The sequence below is a fragment of the Dipodascopsis tothii genome (genome assembly GCF_038497935.1).
Source record: "Dipodascopsis tothii strain CBS 759.85 unplaced genomic scaffold V1510scaffold_4, whole genome shotgun sequence".
Taxonomy (NCBI): Eukaryota; Fungi; Ascomycota; class Lipomycetes; order Lipomycetales; family Lipomycetaceae; genus Neoaidaea; species Neoaidaea tothii.
This window is the reverse complement of record NW_027117988.1, coordinates 73,032-91,599: the sequence shown is the minus strand read 5'-3', so window position 1 is coordinate 91,599 and position 18,568 is coordinate 73,032. Positions and strand designations below refer to the sequence as shown.

Below are 18,568 nucleotides of genomic sequence, written 5' to 3'. Positions count from 1 at the left end.
GCGTGGCTGGGCGCGCCCGCTCCCGAGCGCCGCCGGCGTGGCGCAGGGCATCGCGGTCTAGGTCACGCTATCGCGATCGCACCACCAGCGCTGCTCGGCTGCCGGCAGGTACGCCGCGCATGCCGGGAGAAGCGGCCTGGCGCGCCTGCGCCCCGCCCGCCCACCGCCCACCGCCAGGGTCCAGCGCAGCACGCACAGCGCGCCAGCTGGCGGACGCGCGGACGGCCCCGTGCCCGGCCGGCGCCCGGCTAGCTCCGGCTGGCTTCCCGGCTGGTCCCCGACGAGCCCGGCCGTGTCGTGGTGCACGGCCGCGCCGTCGCAGCGCTGTGCGGCTCACGCCACGCTCGCCTGACGCTCGGCGATGATCTACGCTGCTGTCTAGAAGCCGGGCGCTTGCTCGCCCGAGTATGGCGTGCCACGCCTGATCGGTACTCGTACCATTTCTCGCGCCACATGCGCCGCCGGGCCGAGACCTACGCCGGCGTGCTGCGAGATACGCTGCGTCCGGAAAAAAAATCACACCACTTTGTGCCTGTGGCAAGGGTTAGGGCCCGCCGTTACACCCACCGTGAGTTTATCGCCCGTTTGTTCGCCGCCGGTGTGCAGTATCCCTTACGGTCGTGGGCGGCTCTGCTTATCGAAACCATCGTCTACTTCCAGGATCGGACGCTTTTTTTATATACGCTTAATTCCGGCGTTCCCTCTTAAAAGTCAGCTTACCTGTCACTGTGGATTTTTTTCCAGGACTTTTTTCCAACCCATCCCTGGCATTTTTCCAGCACAACATACCTTGTTTGGACAGATACTACCGACCGGATTGAGAATGTAAGTCAGCCGGAGCGCGCCGCGCGGCAGGTGTGCTCGGTGGCCGGCGGCGGCCAATGGTCGACCCACAGGACGTCGGGGTCGCGGGCGGGCAGGCTCGCGGGCGCCCGTTTGTTGGGGCACAATGGCCCCATTGCGGTGCGGCGCGCGCGGGCGGGCGGACCGCCGGCGGCCCGGGCTGCTGGGTCGGCGGCGCCGCCCGCGGCAATTGGCCCGGGGCGCGACCGCGGCCGCCACGGCACCGCCACAGAACACCGCTGACGTCCAGGTCTTCGTTCAACTACACGCTCTCGGCGGCGACGTACGCCGAGACGTTCAAGCTCGTCTCGGTCTCGGACTCGTACATGCAGCTCAACTTCATCGAGAAGCTGTGGGCGTCGTGGTACACGTGGATGCAGAACGACGTGCTGGCCACCGGCCTGATGACGTTCATCCTGCACGAGGTCCTCTACTTCGGCCGCTGCATCCCGTGGATTGTCATCGACAACATCAAGTTCTTCCAGAAGTGGAAGATCCAGCAGGGCAAGGAGAACTCGTTCAAGGAGCAGTGGGAGTGCACGCGGTCGGTGCTGCTGTCGCACTTCACCGTCGAGCTGCCGCAGATCTGGTTCTTCCACCCGATCTGCGCGTACTTTGGCCTGTCGCACGAGGTGCCGTTCCCGTCGGTGCTGACGATGGCCTACCAGATCGCGATCTTCTTCTGCGTGGAGGACATGTGGCACTACTGGAACCACCGCCTGCTGCACTACGGCCCGTTCTACAAGTACATCCACAAGCAGCACCACCTGTACTCGGCGCCGTTCGGTCTGGCGGCCGAGTACGCGTCGCCGATCGAGGTCATGATCCTCGGCCTGGGCACGGTTGGCACGCCGATCGCCTGGTGCGCGCTCACGGGCAACCTGCACATCTTCACGGTCTACATCTGGATCGCGCTGCGCCTGTTCCAGGCCGTCGACGCGCACTCGGGCTACGAGTTCCCGTGGTCGCTCCACCACTTCCTGCCGTTCTGGGCCGGTGCCGAGCACCACGACGAGCACCACCGCTACTTCATCGGCAACTACGCGTCCTCGTTCCGCTGGTGGGACTTCTGCCTTGACACCAACGCCGGCCCGAAGGCCAAGGCCGACCGCCAGAAGCGCGTTGCGAGCAAGGCGGCCAAGGCCACCAAGAAGCAGAACTAGGTGGCTCTGCGGGCGCGCAGCGCGCGCCCACTGCCGCGTGGCCGGCGAAAAAACTTGAAAACGCGAGCTGACGTCTCGCCTTCGCAAGGTCATGCGTTATGAACTGTACTATCATACGTCGCACATGTCTCTAGACAGTAGTAATTCAATAATCAAAATTGTTGCTGAGCCGGGGAGAGCCGTGGCCGGGGGCCTGTGTGGCTGCGCGGGCGGGCCGCGCCGCACGCGCTGCGGCTCGCGTGGCGGCTGGGCGTGGCGGTGCTGCGAGCGCGGCTGGCGCGCCGCACGCCGTGCGGCTCGACGCCCGCGGCGCAGCCGCATGTCGTGCGGCTCAAGTGCGCCCGCCGCCGCGCCGCCCCTCGCCGCCGCGCCGGCCCGTAGAGGTGCCTGCTGGCCGCGCCGGCCCGTCGCGGTGCCCGCGCGTCGTTCGCGCCGCTCACGTCCGCATCTCGTTCTCCAAAAAGTGCACCCGCGCCTGCTCGATGCTGGCCGCCACAAACTCGTCCCAGCGGCCCAGCGACCGCTCGTAGGCGCGCTTGCGCAGCTTGCCGTCCACGGTCTTGACCTTGACGTCGTACACGCCGTACACCGGGCGGTGGTCCGAGATGCGCGCCTCGTACCGGTCGTACACGATCGCGTGGATCTTCCTGGTCGGCGGCGGGTCGTCGGGCACCGCCACAGCGGCCGCGCCACCCGGCACGGCGCCCGCCACCGCCGTCGCCGTCGCCGCCGCCGTCGCCGCCGCCGTGCTCGCGCCCGCGCGGTAGAAGATGCGGTCGCACCACGCCGGCACGCGCTTCTTCTCGGACGAGTCGTACGTGTCCCGGCCCACGTCGTACTTGTAGGTCGGCCAGAAGTCGATCGGCGACTCCACAAACGGCCGCAGCCGGAAGCCCGGGTTGCGGTTCAGCTGGGTCAGCAGCTGGTCCGCGGCCTGCAGCTTCGCCAGCGCGTCCGCGCGCGCGGCCGGCGTCGTCGCGCCCGCTATCAGCTTGGTGACCGGGATCCGCGGCATGTTGATCCGGTAGTTCATGTCGCCCGACACAAAGCAGATCTCGTGGTCGAGCACCATGCTGCCGTCGCCGCCGGCCACGTACAGCAGCGAGTCGGCGCCGTCGCCGTACGACGTCGGGGCCGGGATCTTGGACTCGAGGATGGCCGCGATGTCGTTGTTGCGGTGGATGACCGACGACTGCCCCGCGGCCAGGTGGCAGTTGACGAAGCACAGCGACGTGTCGTCGATCGCAAAGCGCGTGATGAGCGCGCCCTTGTTGCCGTGGAACCCGCCCAGGCCGGTCTTGACGGCGGACGACTGCAGCGAGTGCACGGCCGGGCGCAGGCCGTCGCGGACGAGCACGCACGTGTAGAGCCCGACGAGCACGTCCGTGTGCAGGACGTGGTACCGCTCCGGCAGGACCTTGCCGGCGACGTACGCCAGCAGGTCCTGCCACTGCACGCCCACCGCGCTGGACTGCGCGCTGGACTTGTGCTGCCCGCGGTCCTTCTTGTTCTTGAACACGCTCTTGGCGGTCACGGTCGTGTTGTCGAGCTCGACGATCTCCTGGAGGCCAAAGACCACCACGTCCGGCGGCGGCTCGGTCGCGCGCAGCACGGTCTCGACGAAGGCCGCGTCGTGGGCGTCGCGGTTGAGGTCGCCCGGGCGCGCGGCGCCCACGTTCCACGTGCACACGAGCGTGCGCACGTTGCGGAAGTCGCAGTACTCCTCGTCGTGCTCCTGCATGTCGGTCTCGAGCCAGTCCGCGCGCAGCAGGCCGTCCCAGAGCCGCGCCGTGCGGTCTGCGTCCAGCGTGGCGACCGGCAGCAGGCCGCCGAGCTTCCAGATGGCCGCGCGGTCGACGGCGATGTCGACGATCGGCCGGTCGCGGTGCGCGTTCCAGTCCTTGAGCACGAGCCACGGGCTCTGGCGCACGTCGTAGACAAAGACCATGCCCGTCTTGAACACGACCCACAGCAGGCTGCCGACGCCCTCCATCCGCGTGATCTTGTACAGCGAGATGTTGACCACGTCCACGCACGCGCGCTGCCGGCGCGAGTACACCGAGACCTGGCCGTCGTCGTGGCCGAAGAAGACCAGGTCGGCCAGGCTGGGGATCGTCGTCGCCGACGTGATCTCGCCGACGGCGCGCAGCGCCGGCAGCCCGCCCGAGACCAGGAACGCGGCCTCCGCCGCGCCCACGCCGGCCGGCCGGTAGACGGCCACCTGCCGGTTGCGCCCGACCCAGAGCTCGTCGCCGACGACGAGCGCGTACTGCGGCGCGTGCGCCAGCCGGTGCGTGTGCGGCTGGTCCGTCAGCCGCGGCAGCAGCGGCTCGCCGGCCCCGGCCGTGGGCAGCCACACCTGCAGCTTGCCGTCGTCGTCCAGCGTCCACATGGCGCACCCGCACCGGTAGATGCCGCGGATCGCCGCCGAGTGCGCGTTGCTGCGCTTGGCCACCACCCGCAGCCGCGCCAGGTCCACCTCGTACAGCGTGCCGTCGCGGGCGCCGAGCCACGCCACCGTGCCCTCGTCCTCGAGCGCGAGCGCGGCCTTGAACGCGATCGACGTGATGGCCAGCGCGCCGCCGCCGGCGTCCGGCGGGAACGCGACGTAGCCGTGCGCGCGCCCGCTGACGACCGACCAGACGCCGCAGGCGCCGATCCCGCCGGCGACGACCATGTGCTCGCCGGAGACGATCACGGCGCGGCCGTGGATCGACGCCGAGTCGTGCCGGCCCTTGGCGGACGCGTCGGGGCCCGTGACGATCTCCTTGACGAGGCCCTTGGCGTGCGGCGGCCGCCGGTTGGCGCGCGAGCTGTCGGGGTAGCCGGCCATGGGCTCGCCGCTGGTCCGGGCGGGCTCTGTGTCCGAGTCCGAGTCCGAGTCGCGGCCGGGAAACGGCGGCGGGACGAGCCCGGCCGCTGCGGGCGCGGTGGCAGGGGCCGGCCGCGGCGGCAGGACGCCTGGCGGGGCCGGAGGGTGCCCGGGGACGTGTCCGGCCGGCGTGGCGGCCGGAATCGCGGTCGCGGCGGCCGGAATCGCGGGCGCGGCGGCTGCCGTCGCCAGCGCCGGCCCCAGACCGGCCCCCGCGCCGCCCAGCGCGCTCGCCAGCGGCCGCGCCGGCGCCGGCCGCGGCGGCAGCGGCGGCCCGACCGCCGCCGGCGCCGACATCGTTGGCTGGACGGCCGGCGGCGTCGGCAGCGGCCGCGGCGGGCACGGCGGCGCCGCCGAAATCGTCGTCGCCATCGGCAGACCGGCCATCGACAGCGGGCGGCCGGTCGCCAGCGCCGGCCGCGGCGGCAGCTCGGCCAGCGACCGGCCGCGGGTGTGCAGACGCGTCGGGGGACGCGTTGGGGTGGATGTTTGTTGCGTCGTCGTCGTCGTCGCCGTCGCCGTCGCCGCCGCCGTCGCCGCCAGCCCATCCGCCCCCTCGCCATCCAGCCGCGTCGGCGACGCCCCCAGGCGCACCGGCCGCGGTGGCAGCTCCAGCGCGTGGCCGTCGCGGTCGTCGTCCGGCCCGCGCGGCGGCGGCGGCGGCCGCGGCGGCCGCGTCGGCACCGGCGCCGGCGACACGCTCTTCCGCGGCGGCGGCAGCTCCGGCCGCAGCGACGCGGATTGGCTCGGCACGCGGCCCGGGGTCGCCGGCACAGGCGCGGCCGCGATGGCGCGCGGCTTCGGCGGCGGCGGCGGCCCGTCTTGGCCGTCGTGCGGCTGGGGCGTCGCCGGCCCGTCGTCGTCCGGGCCCGGCGACGCCAGCAGCCGCTCGTACCGCGATCGGATCGAGTCCACGGACGGGAACGACGTGTCGGCGATCGAGTCGTCGGCCATGGTGTGGTGTCGGGACGGTTGAATTTGGAAACGCGATCTTAAAGGCGCCCGGCCATAAGGGCAGGCCTACGGCGGCAGGGCCGCATCTATCTGCTATGCACATCAGGCCCGCGCCGGCTTCTTCTTGGTGGCGGCCTCGGCCTCCTTCTCGGCGTCGATCTCCCGGACGTACTGCTCGATCACGTCCAGGTCCAGGGTCTCGACGGCGGTCGGCGCGGGCGCGCCCGGCGCGGCCGGCGACATGATGGCGATCTCGATGTTGCGCGCGCCGGTCTGCACGACCTCGAGCAGCGACTTGATCGCCAGGCGGATGGTCGCGCTGCGGTCCATGCCGTCGGCGTAGTTGCGCTCGAGGAACTCGCGCACGGTCTTGGAGCTGCGGCCGATGGAGTTGGCCTTCCAGGCCGAGTAGATGCCCGACGGCTCGGTCTGGTACAGCCGCGGGACCGAGTCGTTGGGGTCGAAGCCGATGACGAGCGTGGAGATGCCGAACGGGCGCACGCCGCCGGACTGCGTGTAGCGCTGCTGGACGCCGGCAATGTACTTGGTGATGTACTCGACCGTGACCGGGTCCTCGACCGTGAGCCGGTGCGACTGCGCCTCCATGCGCGCCTTGTCGACGAGGACGCGCGCGTCCGCGTTGAGGCCGGCGAACGCCAGGCAGACGTGGTGGTCGATGGGCGCGATCTTGGACGGCGTGATCCGCGTGTCCTGGAGCTTCATCGCCGTGCGCTTCTCGCACCCGAGCACGACCACGTCGGCGCCCTTGACGGCGACGGCGCACGTGCCGCGCTTGACGGCCTCGAGCGCGTACTCGACCTCTGTCTGTTAGCTGCGCCGCGCGGAAACATACGGAAAACGTGTCCGTCCGGACTGGGGGTCAGCTCTGCCATCACGCGCCGTGCGGGCCGGACGGCGGCGGCCTGGGGCCGGCCGCCGGGCCACGGCTGACGTACCTGAACACCGAGAGAGCGCGATCGTAGCCACTCATGTCGTCGTATAATGGGGAAGGTGCGGTCCTCGCGAGAGAGTCTTGTGGAAGATACGGGCACGTGACGCGCGCGCCGCACGGCGTGCGGCGCACACAGCCGCACCGCGTGCGGCTCGTTCGGCGAGCCGCACGCCGCGCGGCGGCCGGCTGCGACTCGTGCCGCGCCAATCGTGTGGCTGACACGCGCAGCGACGCATTCCTGCGCCCCTTTATGCAGCTAGGTCCAACAGCGCGGTTGGCTCGGCGCGGCGTGTCTGGGCGCCGAGGCAGGGGATGTCGCACGAGTGCCGCGCTACGCCGCACGGCGTGCGGCGACTGTGCTGCGGGCGGCCGGCGGACCTGCCCCTGCGTGCGGCCAGCCACCTGGCGGGGCCGCCGCGGTCACCCGCGGACAAGCCTTACGGCGGCCGCGTCGTGCCGTCGAGAGTGCCGACGGCGGCCGGCGACGCGCGTGGGCTCAGCCGGCGACGCGCGTGGGCTGCCGGCGAGCGCGTTTGGCTGCCGGCGAGCGCGTTCGGCTCAGCCAGCGACGCGCGCGGCTGCGACGCGCGTGTGGCTCAGCCGGCGGGCGCGTGCGCTGGCCGTGGGCAGCCGCCGCGGCGGCCGCAGCGCGCGACTCCGGCGGCGCTTGAGCCGCACGGCGTGCGGCGCTCCCCGGACAAGGCCGGCCCGGGCCGGCCCAGTGGGGTCGGCCGCCCGTCGGCGTGGGAGGACCAGTAGGGTTGGGCGGCCGGGACCGTTAGGGCTAACCGTGCAGGGCCGGCGAAATTTTTGCACCGACAAAGCCGATCAGCCGCGCAGCCGAGCAGAAGCAGACGGCAGCCAGCCAACGAGTGCGGATCGCAGAACGTAAATAGCGCGCAGCGCCGCCAGGACAATGCACACGATGAGACACAGCCAGCGTATCGGGCTGGAGCTGGCCAAGGCCGCGCGCGCCGGGCTGCGGGCCGGATGGGCCACGGGCCGCACAGCGCGTCCGGCCGTGCGCGCCGGCGCGCGGTGGTACTCGGCGCCGGGCACGCAGACGGTCAAACTGACGGCGGAGAGCTACCCCCAGCTCGAGCGGGACACGCGGTTCGCGCGGGTCACGGCCGAGGACATGGCCGCGTTCGAGGCCATGCTCGGCGCCGGGCAGGTGGTGACGGGCGCCGACGCCGAGGGCTACAACATCGACACGATGCGCAAGTACAAGGGCCAGGCGTCGGTGGTGCTGCGGCCGCGCACGACCGAGGAGGTCGCGGCGATCATGCGGCACTGCCACGCGCGCCGGCTGGCGGTCGTGCCGCAGGGCGGCAACACGGGCCTCGTCGGCGGCTCGGTGCCGGTGTTTGACGAGATCGTGGTCTCGCTCGCGCTGATGAACTCGGTGCGCGCGTTCGACCCGGTCTCGGGCGTGCTCGAGGTCGACGCCGGGTGCGTGCTCGAGACGGCCGACCAGTACGTGGCCGAGCACGGGTACATCTTCCCGCTGGACCTGGGCGCCAAGGGCTCGTGCCACATCGGCGGCAACGTGGCCACCAACGCCGGCGGCCTGCGCCTGCTGCGCTACGGCTCGCTGCACGGCACCGTGCTCGGCGTCGAGGCCGTGCTGGCCGACGGCACCGTGGTCAACGGCATGAGCCGCCTGCGCAAGGACAACACGGGCTACGACCTCAAGCAGCTCTTCATCGGCTCCGAGGGCACGCTGGGCGTCATCACCGGCGTGGCCGTGCTCTGCCCGCGCCGCTCGGCCGTCGTCAACGTGGCCTTCTTCGGCCTCGAGTCGTACGAGAAGGTCCAGCAGGCGTTCGTGCGCGCCAAGGGCGAGCTCCAGGAGATCCTCTCGGCGTTCGAGTTCATGGACCAGGAGGCCGTCGAGCACGTCGGCAAGATGTCCGGCCACCTCTCGCCGCTCGACGACAAGCACCGCTTCTACGTCCTGGTCGAGACCTCGGGCTCGAACCGCGAGCACGACGAGGACAAGCTGCAGACGTACCTCGAGGGCCTCATGGAGAACGACGTCATCGCCGACGGCGTCCTTGCCCAGGACGAGACCCAGCTGCGCAGCCTGTGGAACCTGCGCGAGGGCATCCCCGAGTCGCTCGCCAAGTCTGGCGGCGTCTACAAGTACGACGTCTCGATCCCGCTCAACGAGCTCTACCAGCTCGTGGACGACACCCGCACCCACCTGGCCGAGCAGGGCTTCCCGACCGCCACCGAGGGCTCCCCGGTCGTCAACGTCGTCGGCTACGGCCACCTGGGCGACGGCAACCTCCACCTCAACGTCGCCGTCAACCGCTACAACAAGGCCGTTGAGGCCGCGCTCGAGCCCTGGGTCTACGAGTGGATCCAGAAGCGCTCGGGCTCCATCTCGGCCGAGCACGGCGTCGGCTTCGCCAAGAAGAACTACCTCCACTACTCCAAGGACCAGGGCATGATCGACCTCATGCGCCAGCTCAAGGTCGCCTACGACCCCCAGGGCATCCTCAACCCCTACAAGTACATCTAGTCAATCCAGCATCATGCAAACCAGTACCGGCCTTGCGCGCCCGTGAACGTAGCTGCCGACGGTGCGGCGAGCCCCCGGCGGCGACCCGGCCGACGCCGGCTGCTCTTCGGGCACGGCCGGCCGACGTAGATCCGTCGCTGCGGCCCAGCCGCCCCCGCACACGTCGCCGCATGTCCGGCAGTGACGGTGGGCAGCGCTGGGGCCGCAGCAGCCGGGCGGTCCCGACGTGCGACGCGGTGCGGCTCAGGCACAGACCACCGCGAGCCGCAGAACAATAACTGCTTCCAACACAATGGACAGCGTCAGTGCGCGGATGAGGAAGGCCTAATCGGGCTGGCGCGCCGTTCGCATAAACTCTCGCTAGCGTGCTGCACGCTGCCGGGAAATGAGAGGCACAGAGTTCCATCCAGGTTGCGACTAGCGTCGCTTCGAATACGGTTCGTAAGTCTCCGATGTTCAGGCTTGTGCTCAGTTTTGGAATTACGTGACGCGTCTGTTATTTCCACGACAAACGGCGCGACAGGCCGGACAGGCCCACGGCGGGCCGCGGACGAACGGGCGCGGGTGTGGCGTCGGACGTGGTGGCAGAGGCTGCGGGTCTGGACCGTCCGGCCGCGTCTAGCCGTCTGACAGCTGTCGGACAGAACAGAGGTGGATGGAAACGCGGCAAGCGAGCGCATACGCCTGACACGGATGCCGTCATTCGCTACTGTTCCGAACGGCAAGGCGTACGGGACTGGCCGAGGTGCCGGCAGGCCAAACGCTGGCCAAGCCGTGGCGGGCGCCAGAGGGTCGCGGAGCCGCCGTCGGCAGGCCGACACGGCCTGCGGCACAGTCGCGGTCGTGCGGCTGTGGTCGCAGGGCTGTGGCCGTGGGCGTGGCGGTCCGGGGCACAGACGGCGCGCGAGCGCCGGCAGTTCGCCAGCCCGCCGCGACAGCGGGCACGCACCAACGCACCCGCACCCGCACCCGCGCCCGCAGAGGCACATGCGTCACCTGCGGTTCGCCGGCGTTCCATGGCTAGACGCGACTCGTCAGACCGTTGGGATGGTGCCGGCAGCCGGGTGGGCACTAGCGCCAGCAGTCAGTAGCGTGGCGGTGAAATTGCGTTGTAAATTGCATATGCGAAAGGCGCCCTGCGCCCACTAGCCGCTCCCTACGTGACTGCGCGTAACCGAGCAGGCCGCGCGCAGCAGCGGCCCGACCAGGCGCGCACGCCCCAGCGGCGACCGGTGGCCGCCGCCAGGCGCGGGCCGACGCGCGGGGACGCGCAACGCGTCTGGGCAGCGACGCGGCCGGCCGCTGGAAATTGGCCGGAAATTGGCTGACGGTGGCGTGCGGCGCGGCCCAATAGGACCCCGCGCGGTGGTGCGGCTAGCCGGCGGCCCGGTGCGCTAGTGGCGGCCCCTGGCACTGGTCCGACAGCGTGTCGCACGAGAGACACGGCGCGCGTGATGCTGCGCGGTGACGTGCATGGCCGGCGACCCGGCAGCGTGGTAGCGGCGCGCTCGGTAGCGACCCAAGGTCCCGGCACTGGCCGCGGCAAACCTTGCGGGCCGTTCGCGGACGCGGCGGGCGCGCAGGCGGCGCACCGCGTCGCGTCCGCGGCGGCCGCCGCCGCTTCGTATTGTCGCCCGTCTAGCGGCGGAGAGGTCCCGCGCAGGCTGCGGTGGCCTGGCGCGGCCTGGCGGCGGCCGGCGCACACTGGCGCCACAGCGCTAGCCGTCTCCGGCGCGCTATGCGCGTGTAGCCTGCACCGGCGGCCCCCGATGAGGCAGGCCGCTGCAGGTCGGCCGGCCTAGCGCGGGGAACCAGGCCCGGCACGGTGCGCTCCAGCTGCACTCTGTACGCGCTAGGCCTCCCGCGGCCACGCGCAGCGCGCGCTAGCCCCGCGGCCAAGACCAAGCGTCTCAGCCTGCGTCGCGCGCGCGGCGCGGTCAGCCACCGCTCGACCGCGAGTCGTGCATTCCGGTCGCGGGCCGGCGTGCTGGAACCGCATCGGCGGGCAGCTAGGCTGTTCCTGGCGCTCGCCTCCGTTTTGGGCGCGCTCGCCCTGCACGCCGGCGCACGCTTGCGCGCTCAGGGGCCCGGCCTCGCCTCTTTGGGCGGCCGTGTTTGTGTTCGTCCCTATTCACCCCGTCTAGTTATGCGCGTTTTCTTTTAGGCCCTCCTGGCCGGGCTGTCTAAGGTTCGACGCAATCTAACTGCCCGCAGGCGGCGCCCGCCAGGACCGGTCTCCTGGCCCGGCCCGCGCCAGCTAGTGCTACCTAACCGCCATCGTGAGCGCCGCGAGCCGGGCGGTGGGCAGCTGTTTATATCCATTCTCGCTCTTGCCGGCGGGCAGGACACTTTGCTTTTTGCTTTTTTTTGCTCGCGCGTGGACGCTCGCTCTCCTACCAGCCGTGGTCGCCGTCGCTCTCTTGCGTGCCCGTGCTGTCTGTTGGATCCGGCCGCCCTAGGTCCGCCGCTCGTTTCTCACCACAGTCGTTCCTTCCGCCGCACCGATCCGGTGCCAATTGACCGGCCGTAGCATGCGCTTGCTCGCTGCTGTCGCCGCGCTCGCGCTCGCCGCGCCGGGCCTGGCCATCCACCGCCACCCGGCGCACGCGGCCGCCGTGGGCCCTGTGGTCCGCGGCGGCCACGAGCCGCACGGCTTTGCCGGCCCGCTGGGCCTCGTCGCCCGCGACGCCGACGACGACTACGACTCGACCTCGGTCGTCGACATCTACGTGACCGTGTACTCGGACACGACGACGCGTCCGACCCAGTACCTCAACACGACCCTTGCGCCGTCCTCCTCGACCCGGTTCTCGCGCTCGACCTCGGACCCGTACTCGTCGCCGGCCGTGACCGCGTCGGCCGCGGTCTACACGGACGTCTCGACGGCGTACTCGGTGGTGCCGTCGCTGACGACGTCCGGCGACGTCACCGAGACCGTCTACTTGACCCAGACCCTGCGCCTGACGCGTACCTACACGCGCTCGGCCTCGACGGCGCCGACGTCCGACGACGTGGAGACGACCGTGTACGCCGACACGACCGTGTACGCGGCGCCGACCGAGACGCCGGCGGTCGAGACGACGACCTACGACACGACGTCGGTCGCGACGTCGACGTCGACCGGCGCCGACACGACGTCGACCATTCGCGTGACCCAGACGCTGCGGGTGACTCGCACGTTGACGCGGACGTCGTCTGCGGCGTCTGCGACGGCGGCGTCGGCGTCTGCCGAGGCCGCGACGTCGGCGGCCGGGGCTGCCGAGGCCGCCACGACCGCCGCGCCCTCGTCCTCGGCCGACGGCCTTAGCTTCGACGTCGAGACCACCGTGGTCAACGAGGTCGACGTCTCGACGTCGGTCTCGACCGGCGTCGACACCACGTCGACCCTGTTCCTGACGTCGACGCGCCGCGTCACCAAGACGCTCACGCACACGCACTCGGCCGAGACGTCGGCCGAGACCGCGGACGCGACGTCGGCCGTGGCCGCCGTCACGTCGTCCGTGCCGGCGCTGACGTCGTCGGCGCCGTACCAGTGGGTGAACTCGTCGTCGCCGTCGACGACGCTGTACCCGACCGCCGGCCCGACGTACTCGAACTCGACCGGCTACGGCAACTACTCGATTCCGCTGTCCAACATCCACCGCGAGACGGTTGTTCTGGCGGGCGTGACGGTTGTGCGCAACGTCGACATCGAGACGCGTGTGGTGGGCTCGTCCACGTACACGACGACGTCGGTGCTGCCGTCGTCGTTCAGTGTGCCGGAGGTGTCGAGCTACTACGCGTCTGCGTCGTACGAGGACGAGCTGCCGAGCTCGGCCGTGAGCTCTGTGGCCGCGTTCGCGACGACGGTGTCTGCGCAGGCGTTCTCGTCGTCGGCGGAGGCGTCGTGGCCGTCGTCGGCGGCGGCTTCGACGTCGTCGGCGGCGAGCGCGCTCGCGTCGTCGACGACGAGCGCGTCGTCGACGTCGACGACGTCGACGTCATCGTCGTCGTCGTTCTCGTCGTCGTTCTCGTCGTCGTCGTCGTCCTCCTCCTCCTCCACCGCCTCCACGTCGTCTGAGGAACCCACCACTACCTACACGATCCGCTCAACCACCACCCAGCAGACCACCATCACGCGTCCCACGTCCACGCTCTACTCGACCGTCTACGTCTACGTCAAGCCGACCGGCACCGCGTCGTACTCGGCCGGCTACACGCTCGGCATGTTCACGACCACGGTGACGCAGTCCGGCGCGCACTCGGCCACAACCTTCGTGTCCACGTCGGTCTCGACCGTCGACGCCCCCGCGGCCACCGCGTCCGCGTCCGCCGCCGCGTTCGTCAAGCGCGACCAGGTCGCCTTCGCCGACGGCGCCATCCGTGAGTCGCTCGAGTCCGAGTCCGGCAACCCCTGGGCCATCACGTACACGCCGTACACGGCCGACGGCGAGTGCCGGTTCGCCGGCGAGATCCAGCACGACATCGGCCAGATCGCCGCCCGCGGCTTCCGCAACGTCCGGCTCTACTCGCCCGACTGCAACGTGCTCTCGGTCGCCGCGCCCATCCTCCGTCGCCACGACATGGGCGTCATCCTCGGCATCGCCCTCGGCGACGAGACCGACCTCCGCGCCTCGGCCCTCGCCCAGGCCCGCGACATCGCCGTCTGGGGCCACTGGGAGCGCGTCCAGCTCGTCGCCGTCGGCAACGAGGCCGTCCTCAACGGCTACGTCTCCGCCGAGGACCTGATCGAGCTCATCGAGGACGTCCGCGAGGTCCTCGCCGAGGCCGGCTACCGCGGCGCCGTCACCACCGCCGAGCACGTCGAGACGCTGCGCGACGCGCCCGACCTCTGCGACGCCATCGACGTCGTCGGCGTCAACGTCCAGCCGTACTTTGACGGCCGCGTCGCCGCCGCCGACGCCGGCGAGAAGCTCGTCGACGACCTCGCCGCCGCCGAGCAGCTCTGCGCCGGCAAGCGCGCGTACGCGCTCGAGATGGGCTGGCCCCGCGCCGGCGTCCAGAACGGCGAGGCCGTGGCCTCGCCCGACGCCCAGGCCACCGCCGTGGCCGCCGTCCGCAAGCTGGCCCTCGGCCGCGTCGTCTACACGGCCTACGAGGACGAGGCCTGGAAGGACGCCGGCGCGCTCGGCGCCGAGACCTCCTTCGGCCTGCTCGACCTCTTCTAGGAACACTTTTGACGACGACATGCGCTGATGTCTTTTGTTTGTTTACCCCCACACTCGTTTGTGTCTGACTGTCGTTCTTTACTGCGCCTTGCGCGTGCGGCTCTGCCGCGGCCACTCTTTTCGTTGAATAAGTGTACATTGTGTGCAACTACACCGTCGCCAGGTAGTAGGCAAAGACCGCAGACGCGACCCAGCCGATGGCCGCCAGCTGGTCCGCCACGTCCCGCCGGAACGTGCCCGGCCGGCCGGCGACGACGTCGACGTAGGCCAGCGCCCGGGCGGCCGCCGACGGCCGGGCGGTGCGCGGGAGCGGCGGCAGCAGCGCCTTGTCGCCGAACGACGACTGGCGGTGGGGATGCACGCGCCGCCTGCGCCACACGGCGTAGACCGCCGCCGCCACCGTCAGCACCGCCACCTGCCCGTACAGCCGGAAGAGGTCGAACTGCGACGGCAGCCCGCACAGGTGCGCCTGGGCGGTGCCGGGGTCGAGCGTGGCCCCGGCCGGGCTCGGCGCGTGCAGCGAGAGCATCTCAAAGGCCGGGTACTGGATGCCCATGGCGATGCTCAGGCTCTTGACGGTGTACTCGGGCACCGAAACCGCGCCGGCGCCGCCGTCGAACGTGTGGTGGACCAGGCACGCGTCGTGGTCGTCGCCGGAGAACACGGCCACGGGCTGGATCTTGGCCAGGACCTCCTCGGACAGGCCGGGGTCGACCACGTTCTGGTACTGGTGGCCGCGGGCGATGCGGATGGCCGAGCGGGACTCGCGCTTGGGGCCGCACGCCGTGTCCGGCAGCCGGTAGAGCGGGATGTGCGTGAGCAGGACGCGCGGCCGGGCCGCCCGGTGGTCGCCGAGCGCGCGCTGCTCGGCCAGCTGGTCGAGCAGCGCGCGCGGCGGGCCGTAGACGCCCTCGTCGTTGGTGTTCATGAGCGAGTCCGTGTCGAGCGCGACCAGCGTGTGGTTGCCGACGTCGAACGCGACCGAGGGCTCGCCGTAGTACGCGCGGAAGCGGTCGAGCGCGGGGCGCACGACCGTGTCGCCCAGGCCGATGTCGTGGTTGCCGGCGACCGAGTAGACGACGGTGCGGCCGGCCACGGCCGCGGGCGGGAACACGCGCGCGAACCGCCGGTACTCGGCCAGCCACTGGTCGTGCGGCCACTCGCGCCCGCCGTCGAAGAGGTCGCCCAGGAAGACGACGGCGTCGGACGGCAGGCCGGCGGCCATGGCGCGCCACGCGCGCCGCATGTACCGGTCCACGAAGAACTCCGTCAGCCGCATGAGCCGCGCGGGCCGGCCCGGGTACGTGTGGTCGTCCACGAGCTGCGGGTCTGCGACCAGCAGCACGCGCGCCGGTGCCGCGCCGGCCGGCCAGCGCTCCCAGCGGGGCCACGCGCAGCGCGCGACGGCCGCGCGCGTGGCCCGGCCCTCGCCGTACCAGAACACGGCTGCCCACAGCACGCGCATGCCGTTCGTGAACGTGGCGTGGTCGCGCGCGATTGCGGCGAGCGGCCGGCGCGGCGGCCGGCGCCGCGTGCTGGTCTCGTCGCCGGCGTAGTCCTCGTCGTCGCCATCGTCGTCCGTGTAGTCGTCGTCCGCGCCGAGCCCGAACGAGCCGAGCGCGGCCTCGGGCCACGCGCGGTACGCGCGGGCCTGGTCGCCGCCGGGCTTGTCGCGGCGCGCGCCGTGGGGGACGCGCGGGAGCGGCGCCGACCGATCGGCGGCTGTGGCACTGCCTGCGGCCGTGGCGGCCGGCCACGGCCGTCGCTGGCCCTGGGAGTCTGCCGTGGTGAGGGGCGGCGATGCGGCAGGAGCCGGAGGGCCGAGGGGCCGGGAAGAAGCGGGTTCCGGGTCGGACGATGCCGACGGGGGATGGTCGACTGGAAGGACGCGGACGTGAGAATTTGAGGTGCGACCGCGCCGCACGCCGTGCGGCGCGGTTGGGAGCCGCACGCCGTGCGGCGTGCTGGGAGTGCGCCGCGTGGCGTGCGGCGTGCCAGGCACCGCCGCACTCCGTGCGGCTCGCGCCCAAGCGTGGCTCGTGTGCCGTGCCTACAGGAGCCACCAGCGCACTTCTGCCGCCGGAGCACTCCGCCGGAGGCTCGCCGGCAAGCAGGCCGAGCCCGCGTGCACTCGCACGTGCCCTTGTGCCCACTCGAGCGCATCCACCGACACGCCAGTGGCCGTACGCCGGCGTGTGCAGTCACTATGGTGTATTAATTCCTATATTATCATCATATCTTGTATATAAGATATAGTATTAAACGGGGAGTAGGGGGTAGCGGAGGGTATCACAAGAGTACACAGGCCTTCTACCAAGCGAGTGACATCACATCTACCCTCGCCGCACCGCCGCCGGAGGCTGCGCCACAGGCGTCCCGCCCGCTTACACCCGCTGGTAGATCCACACCTTGTCGGCCAGCACCAGCACGTCCGCCCACGCGTCCAGGTTGGTCAGGCCGCCGGCGACAACCGCGTGCGGGTTCAGGCCGGCGTAGCCGCGGACGGTGGTGCGCAGCTCAAACTGCGGGTCGCCAGGCGCCTCAGCCACGCGGGCCAGGAACGCCTCGCGGTCAGCCACCACGGCGTAGTCGGCCCGCGCCACAGCGTCGTCCACGCCGTCGTCCTCGCTCTTGTCGTAGATCCAGTCGTCGCGCACCTGCTGGAACCGCGTGACGCCCGTCATGCACACGCCCACGTCCATGTACACGATGGCCGCGCCCTCCGGGGCCGCCTGGTGCAGCACGGCCAGCGCCGTTCCGCCCGGGTAGTTCTCGGCCGAGACCAGGCCCATCAGCAGCGACAGCGCCAGCGTGGCCGCCGCCGACGCCAGCACGACCAGGCCGGCCACGCGCGCAATGGCGCCCTTGCGCAGCGAGATCGCCGTCGCGCCCCGCGCCGCCGCCAGCGTGAACACCGGCACCGAGTAGACCACGAACCGCCACTCCTTGTGGCCCTGCAGCGAGTACAGCGCAATGAAGGCCATGTGCGGCCCCAGCAGTGTGCGCACGCGCGCGTCCACGCAGCCCGCCGCGACCAGCGGCAGCGCCAGCGGGTTCAGCAGCAGCTTGGGCAGGTGCAGCGAGAAGTACCGGTGCGCCGGCTCGACGCCCCACTCGGCGGCCTTGCCCAGCACCGCGTTGAAGTACACGGACGTGATCTCGGGCACGGTCAGCTCGCGCCAGAAGAACGAGTCCACAAACACGGACGCGGCCAGGCCGAGCATGCCGGCCGTGGCGCCGGTCACGACCACGTCGCGGAACGACATGCGGCCCGCCAGCAGCGCCTGCAGGCACAGCGGCGCGACCAGCATGGCCAGCTCGGCCCGGAACACGACGGCGGCGAAGGTCAGGACCGAGATCGCCCGCGGCAGCTTGCCCGTGATCAGGTTCGCCTGCGCGTACGTGGCTGCCGTCAGCGCGCTCGCGCCCACACTTACCGAGCGGCAGCGCCAGCATGTTGGGCAGCGACCGCGTCGCGTAGAACGTCAGATGGAACTGCGTGTACAGCAGCACGGCCAGCCAGAACGAGACCGCGCGGCCGAACCGCGACTGCACCGCCCGCCGGAAGTAGCACACGGCGAGCCAGTTGGCCAGGCCGATCGCGCCGCGCGCGAGCATCTGCACGCCGACCTTGCCGACGCCGGCGGCCACGGCCGCCTTGAGGGCGCTGGCGACGGTCAGCGCGCCGAGGAACGTGCGCGGGACGACGCCGGGGAACTCGATGTGGTCGTACTGCACGTCAGCCTGCGCCGCACCTCGTGCGGCTCAGCGCCGCACCGCATGCGGCTCGGAGCTGCGCCGCCCGCGCGCATGCGGCCGGGCCGCCGGGCCGCCGCGCCTGTCCGGGCCGTTGCCCCGGCCGGGGCCGCCGGGCACCTCCGCCCGGGCACCTCCGCCGGGCTGCCCCTGCCGTCACCGTCACTCACCTGCGCCAGATCCCGGCCGAAGTACACCATGTCGTGAATTGCCTGCATGTTGAACGACTCCTCCACCTTCGTATAAGGCGCCAGCCAGAGCTGGCCGGCCATCAGGCCGGCAAACATAAGATCGAGCCCGTCCATCTTCGGGGGAAGTCGAGACGGCGGGCGG

General features: G+C 71.3%; 7 protein-coding genes across 7 annotated transcripts; 3 read left to right on the top strand and 4 right to left on the bottom strand.

Moving 5' to 3' along the window:
- The first annotated feature begins 336 nt into the window (after nucleotides 1–336).
- V1510DRAFT_411249 (uncharacterized protein) lies at nucleotides 337–2,174 on the top strand. Its single transcript, XM_066932860.1, has 2 exons — nucleotides 337–825; nucleotides 1,094–2,174. Coding segments are annotated over exons 1-2 (915 nt in total). The 5' UTR covers nucleotides 337–823; the 3' UTR covers nucleotides 2,007–2,174.
- Nucleotides 2,175–2,442: 268 nt separating this feature from the next.
- Nucleotides 2,443–5,832, bottom strand: V1510DRAFT_360609 (Endonuclease/exonuclease/phosphatase; the record flags this gene model as incomplete). Its single annotated transcript, XM_066931030.1, has 3 exons — nucleotides 2,443–2,619; nucleotides 2,719–4,842; nucleotides 5,473–5,832. The coding sequence occupies 3 exons, from the start codon at nucleotides 5,830–5,832 to the stop codon at nucleotides 2,443–2,445; spliced, it is 2,661 nt and encodes an 886-aa protein (XP_066790859.1).
- Nucleotides 5,798–6,830, bottom strand: V1510DRAFT_411245 (nucleophile aminohydrolase). Its single transcript, XM_066932859.1, has 3 exons — nucleotides 6,789–6,830; nucleotides 6,686–6,705; nucleotides 5,798–6,653 (listed from the first exon to the last, which is right to left on the bottom strand). The coding sequence occupies exons 1-3, from the start codon at nucleotides 6,821–6,823 to the stop codon at nucleotides 5,935–5,937; spliced, it is 774 nt and encodes a 257-aa protein (XP_066790858.1). The 5' UTR covers nucleotides 6,824–6,830; the 3' UTR covers nucleotides 5,798–5,934.
- A 655-nt stretch (nucleotides 6,831–7,485) lies between these two features.
- Nucleotides 7,486–9,334, top strand: V1510DRAFT_389631 (FAD linked oxidase). The gene is made up of 2 exons (XM_066931734.1): nucleotides 7,486–7,544; nucleotides 7,581–9,334. The coding sequence occupies exon 2, from the start codon at nucleotides 7,701–7,703 to the stop codon at nucleotides 9,309–9,311; it is 1,611 nt and encodes a 536-aa protein (XP_066790857.1). The 5' UTR covers nucleotides 7,486–7,544; nucleotides 7,581–7,700; the 3' UTR covers nucleotides 9,312–9,334.
- Nucleotides 9,335–11,454: 2,120 nt separating this feature from the next.
- Nucleotides 11,455–14,635, top strand: V1510DRAFT_411242 (uncharacterized protein). The gene has a single exon (XM_066932858.1). The coding sequence runs from the start codon at nucleotides 11,843–11,845 to the stop codon at nucleotides 14,477–14,479; it is 2,637 nt and encodes an 878-aa protein (XP_066790856.1). The 5' UTR covers nucleotides 11,455–11,842; the 3' UTR covers nucleotides 14,480–14,635.
- V1510DRAFT_360399 (Metallo-dependent phosphatase-like protein) lies at nucleotides 14,628–15,944 on the bottom strand (the record flags this gene model as incomplete). Its single annotated transcript, XM_066931015.1, has 1 exon — nucleotides 14,628–15,944. One exon carries the CDS (start codon nucleotides 15,942–15,944, stop codon nucleotides 14,628–14,630), a length of 1,317 nt encoding a protein of 438 aa, XP_066790855.1.
- A 919-nt stretch (nucleotides 15,945–16,863) lies between these two features.
- Nucleotides 16,864–18,507, bottom strand: V1510DRAFT_360525 (Alg9-like mannosyltransferase family-domain-containing protein; the record flags this gene model as incomplete). The annotated part of the gene is made up of 3 exons (XM_066931022.1): nucleotides 16,864–17,885; nucleotides 17,917–18,211; nucleotides 18,406–18,507. 3 exons carry the CDS (start codon nucleotides 18,505–18,507, stop codon nucleotides 16,864–16,866), a joined length of 1,419 nt encoding a protein of 472 aa, XP_066790854.1.
- Nucleotides 18,508–18,568: the final 61 nt, after the last annotated feature.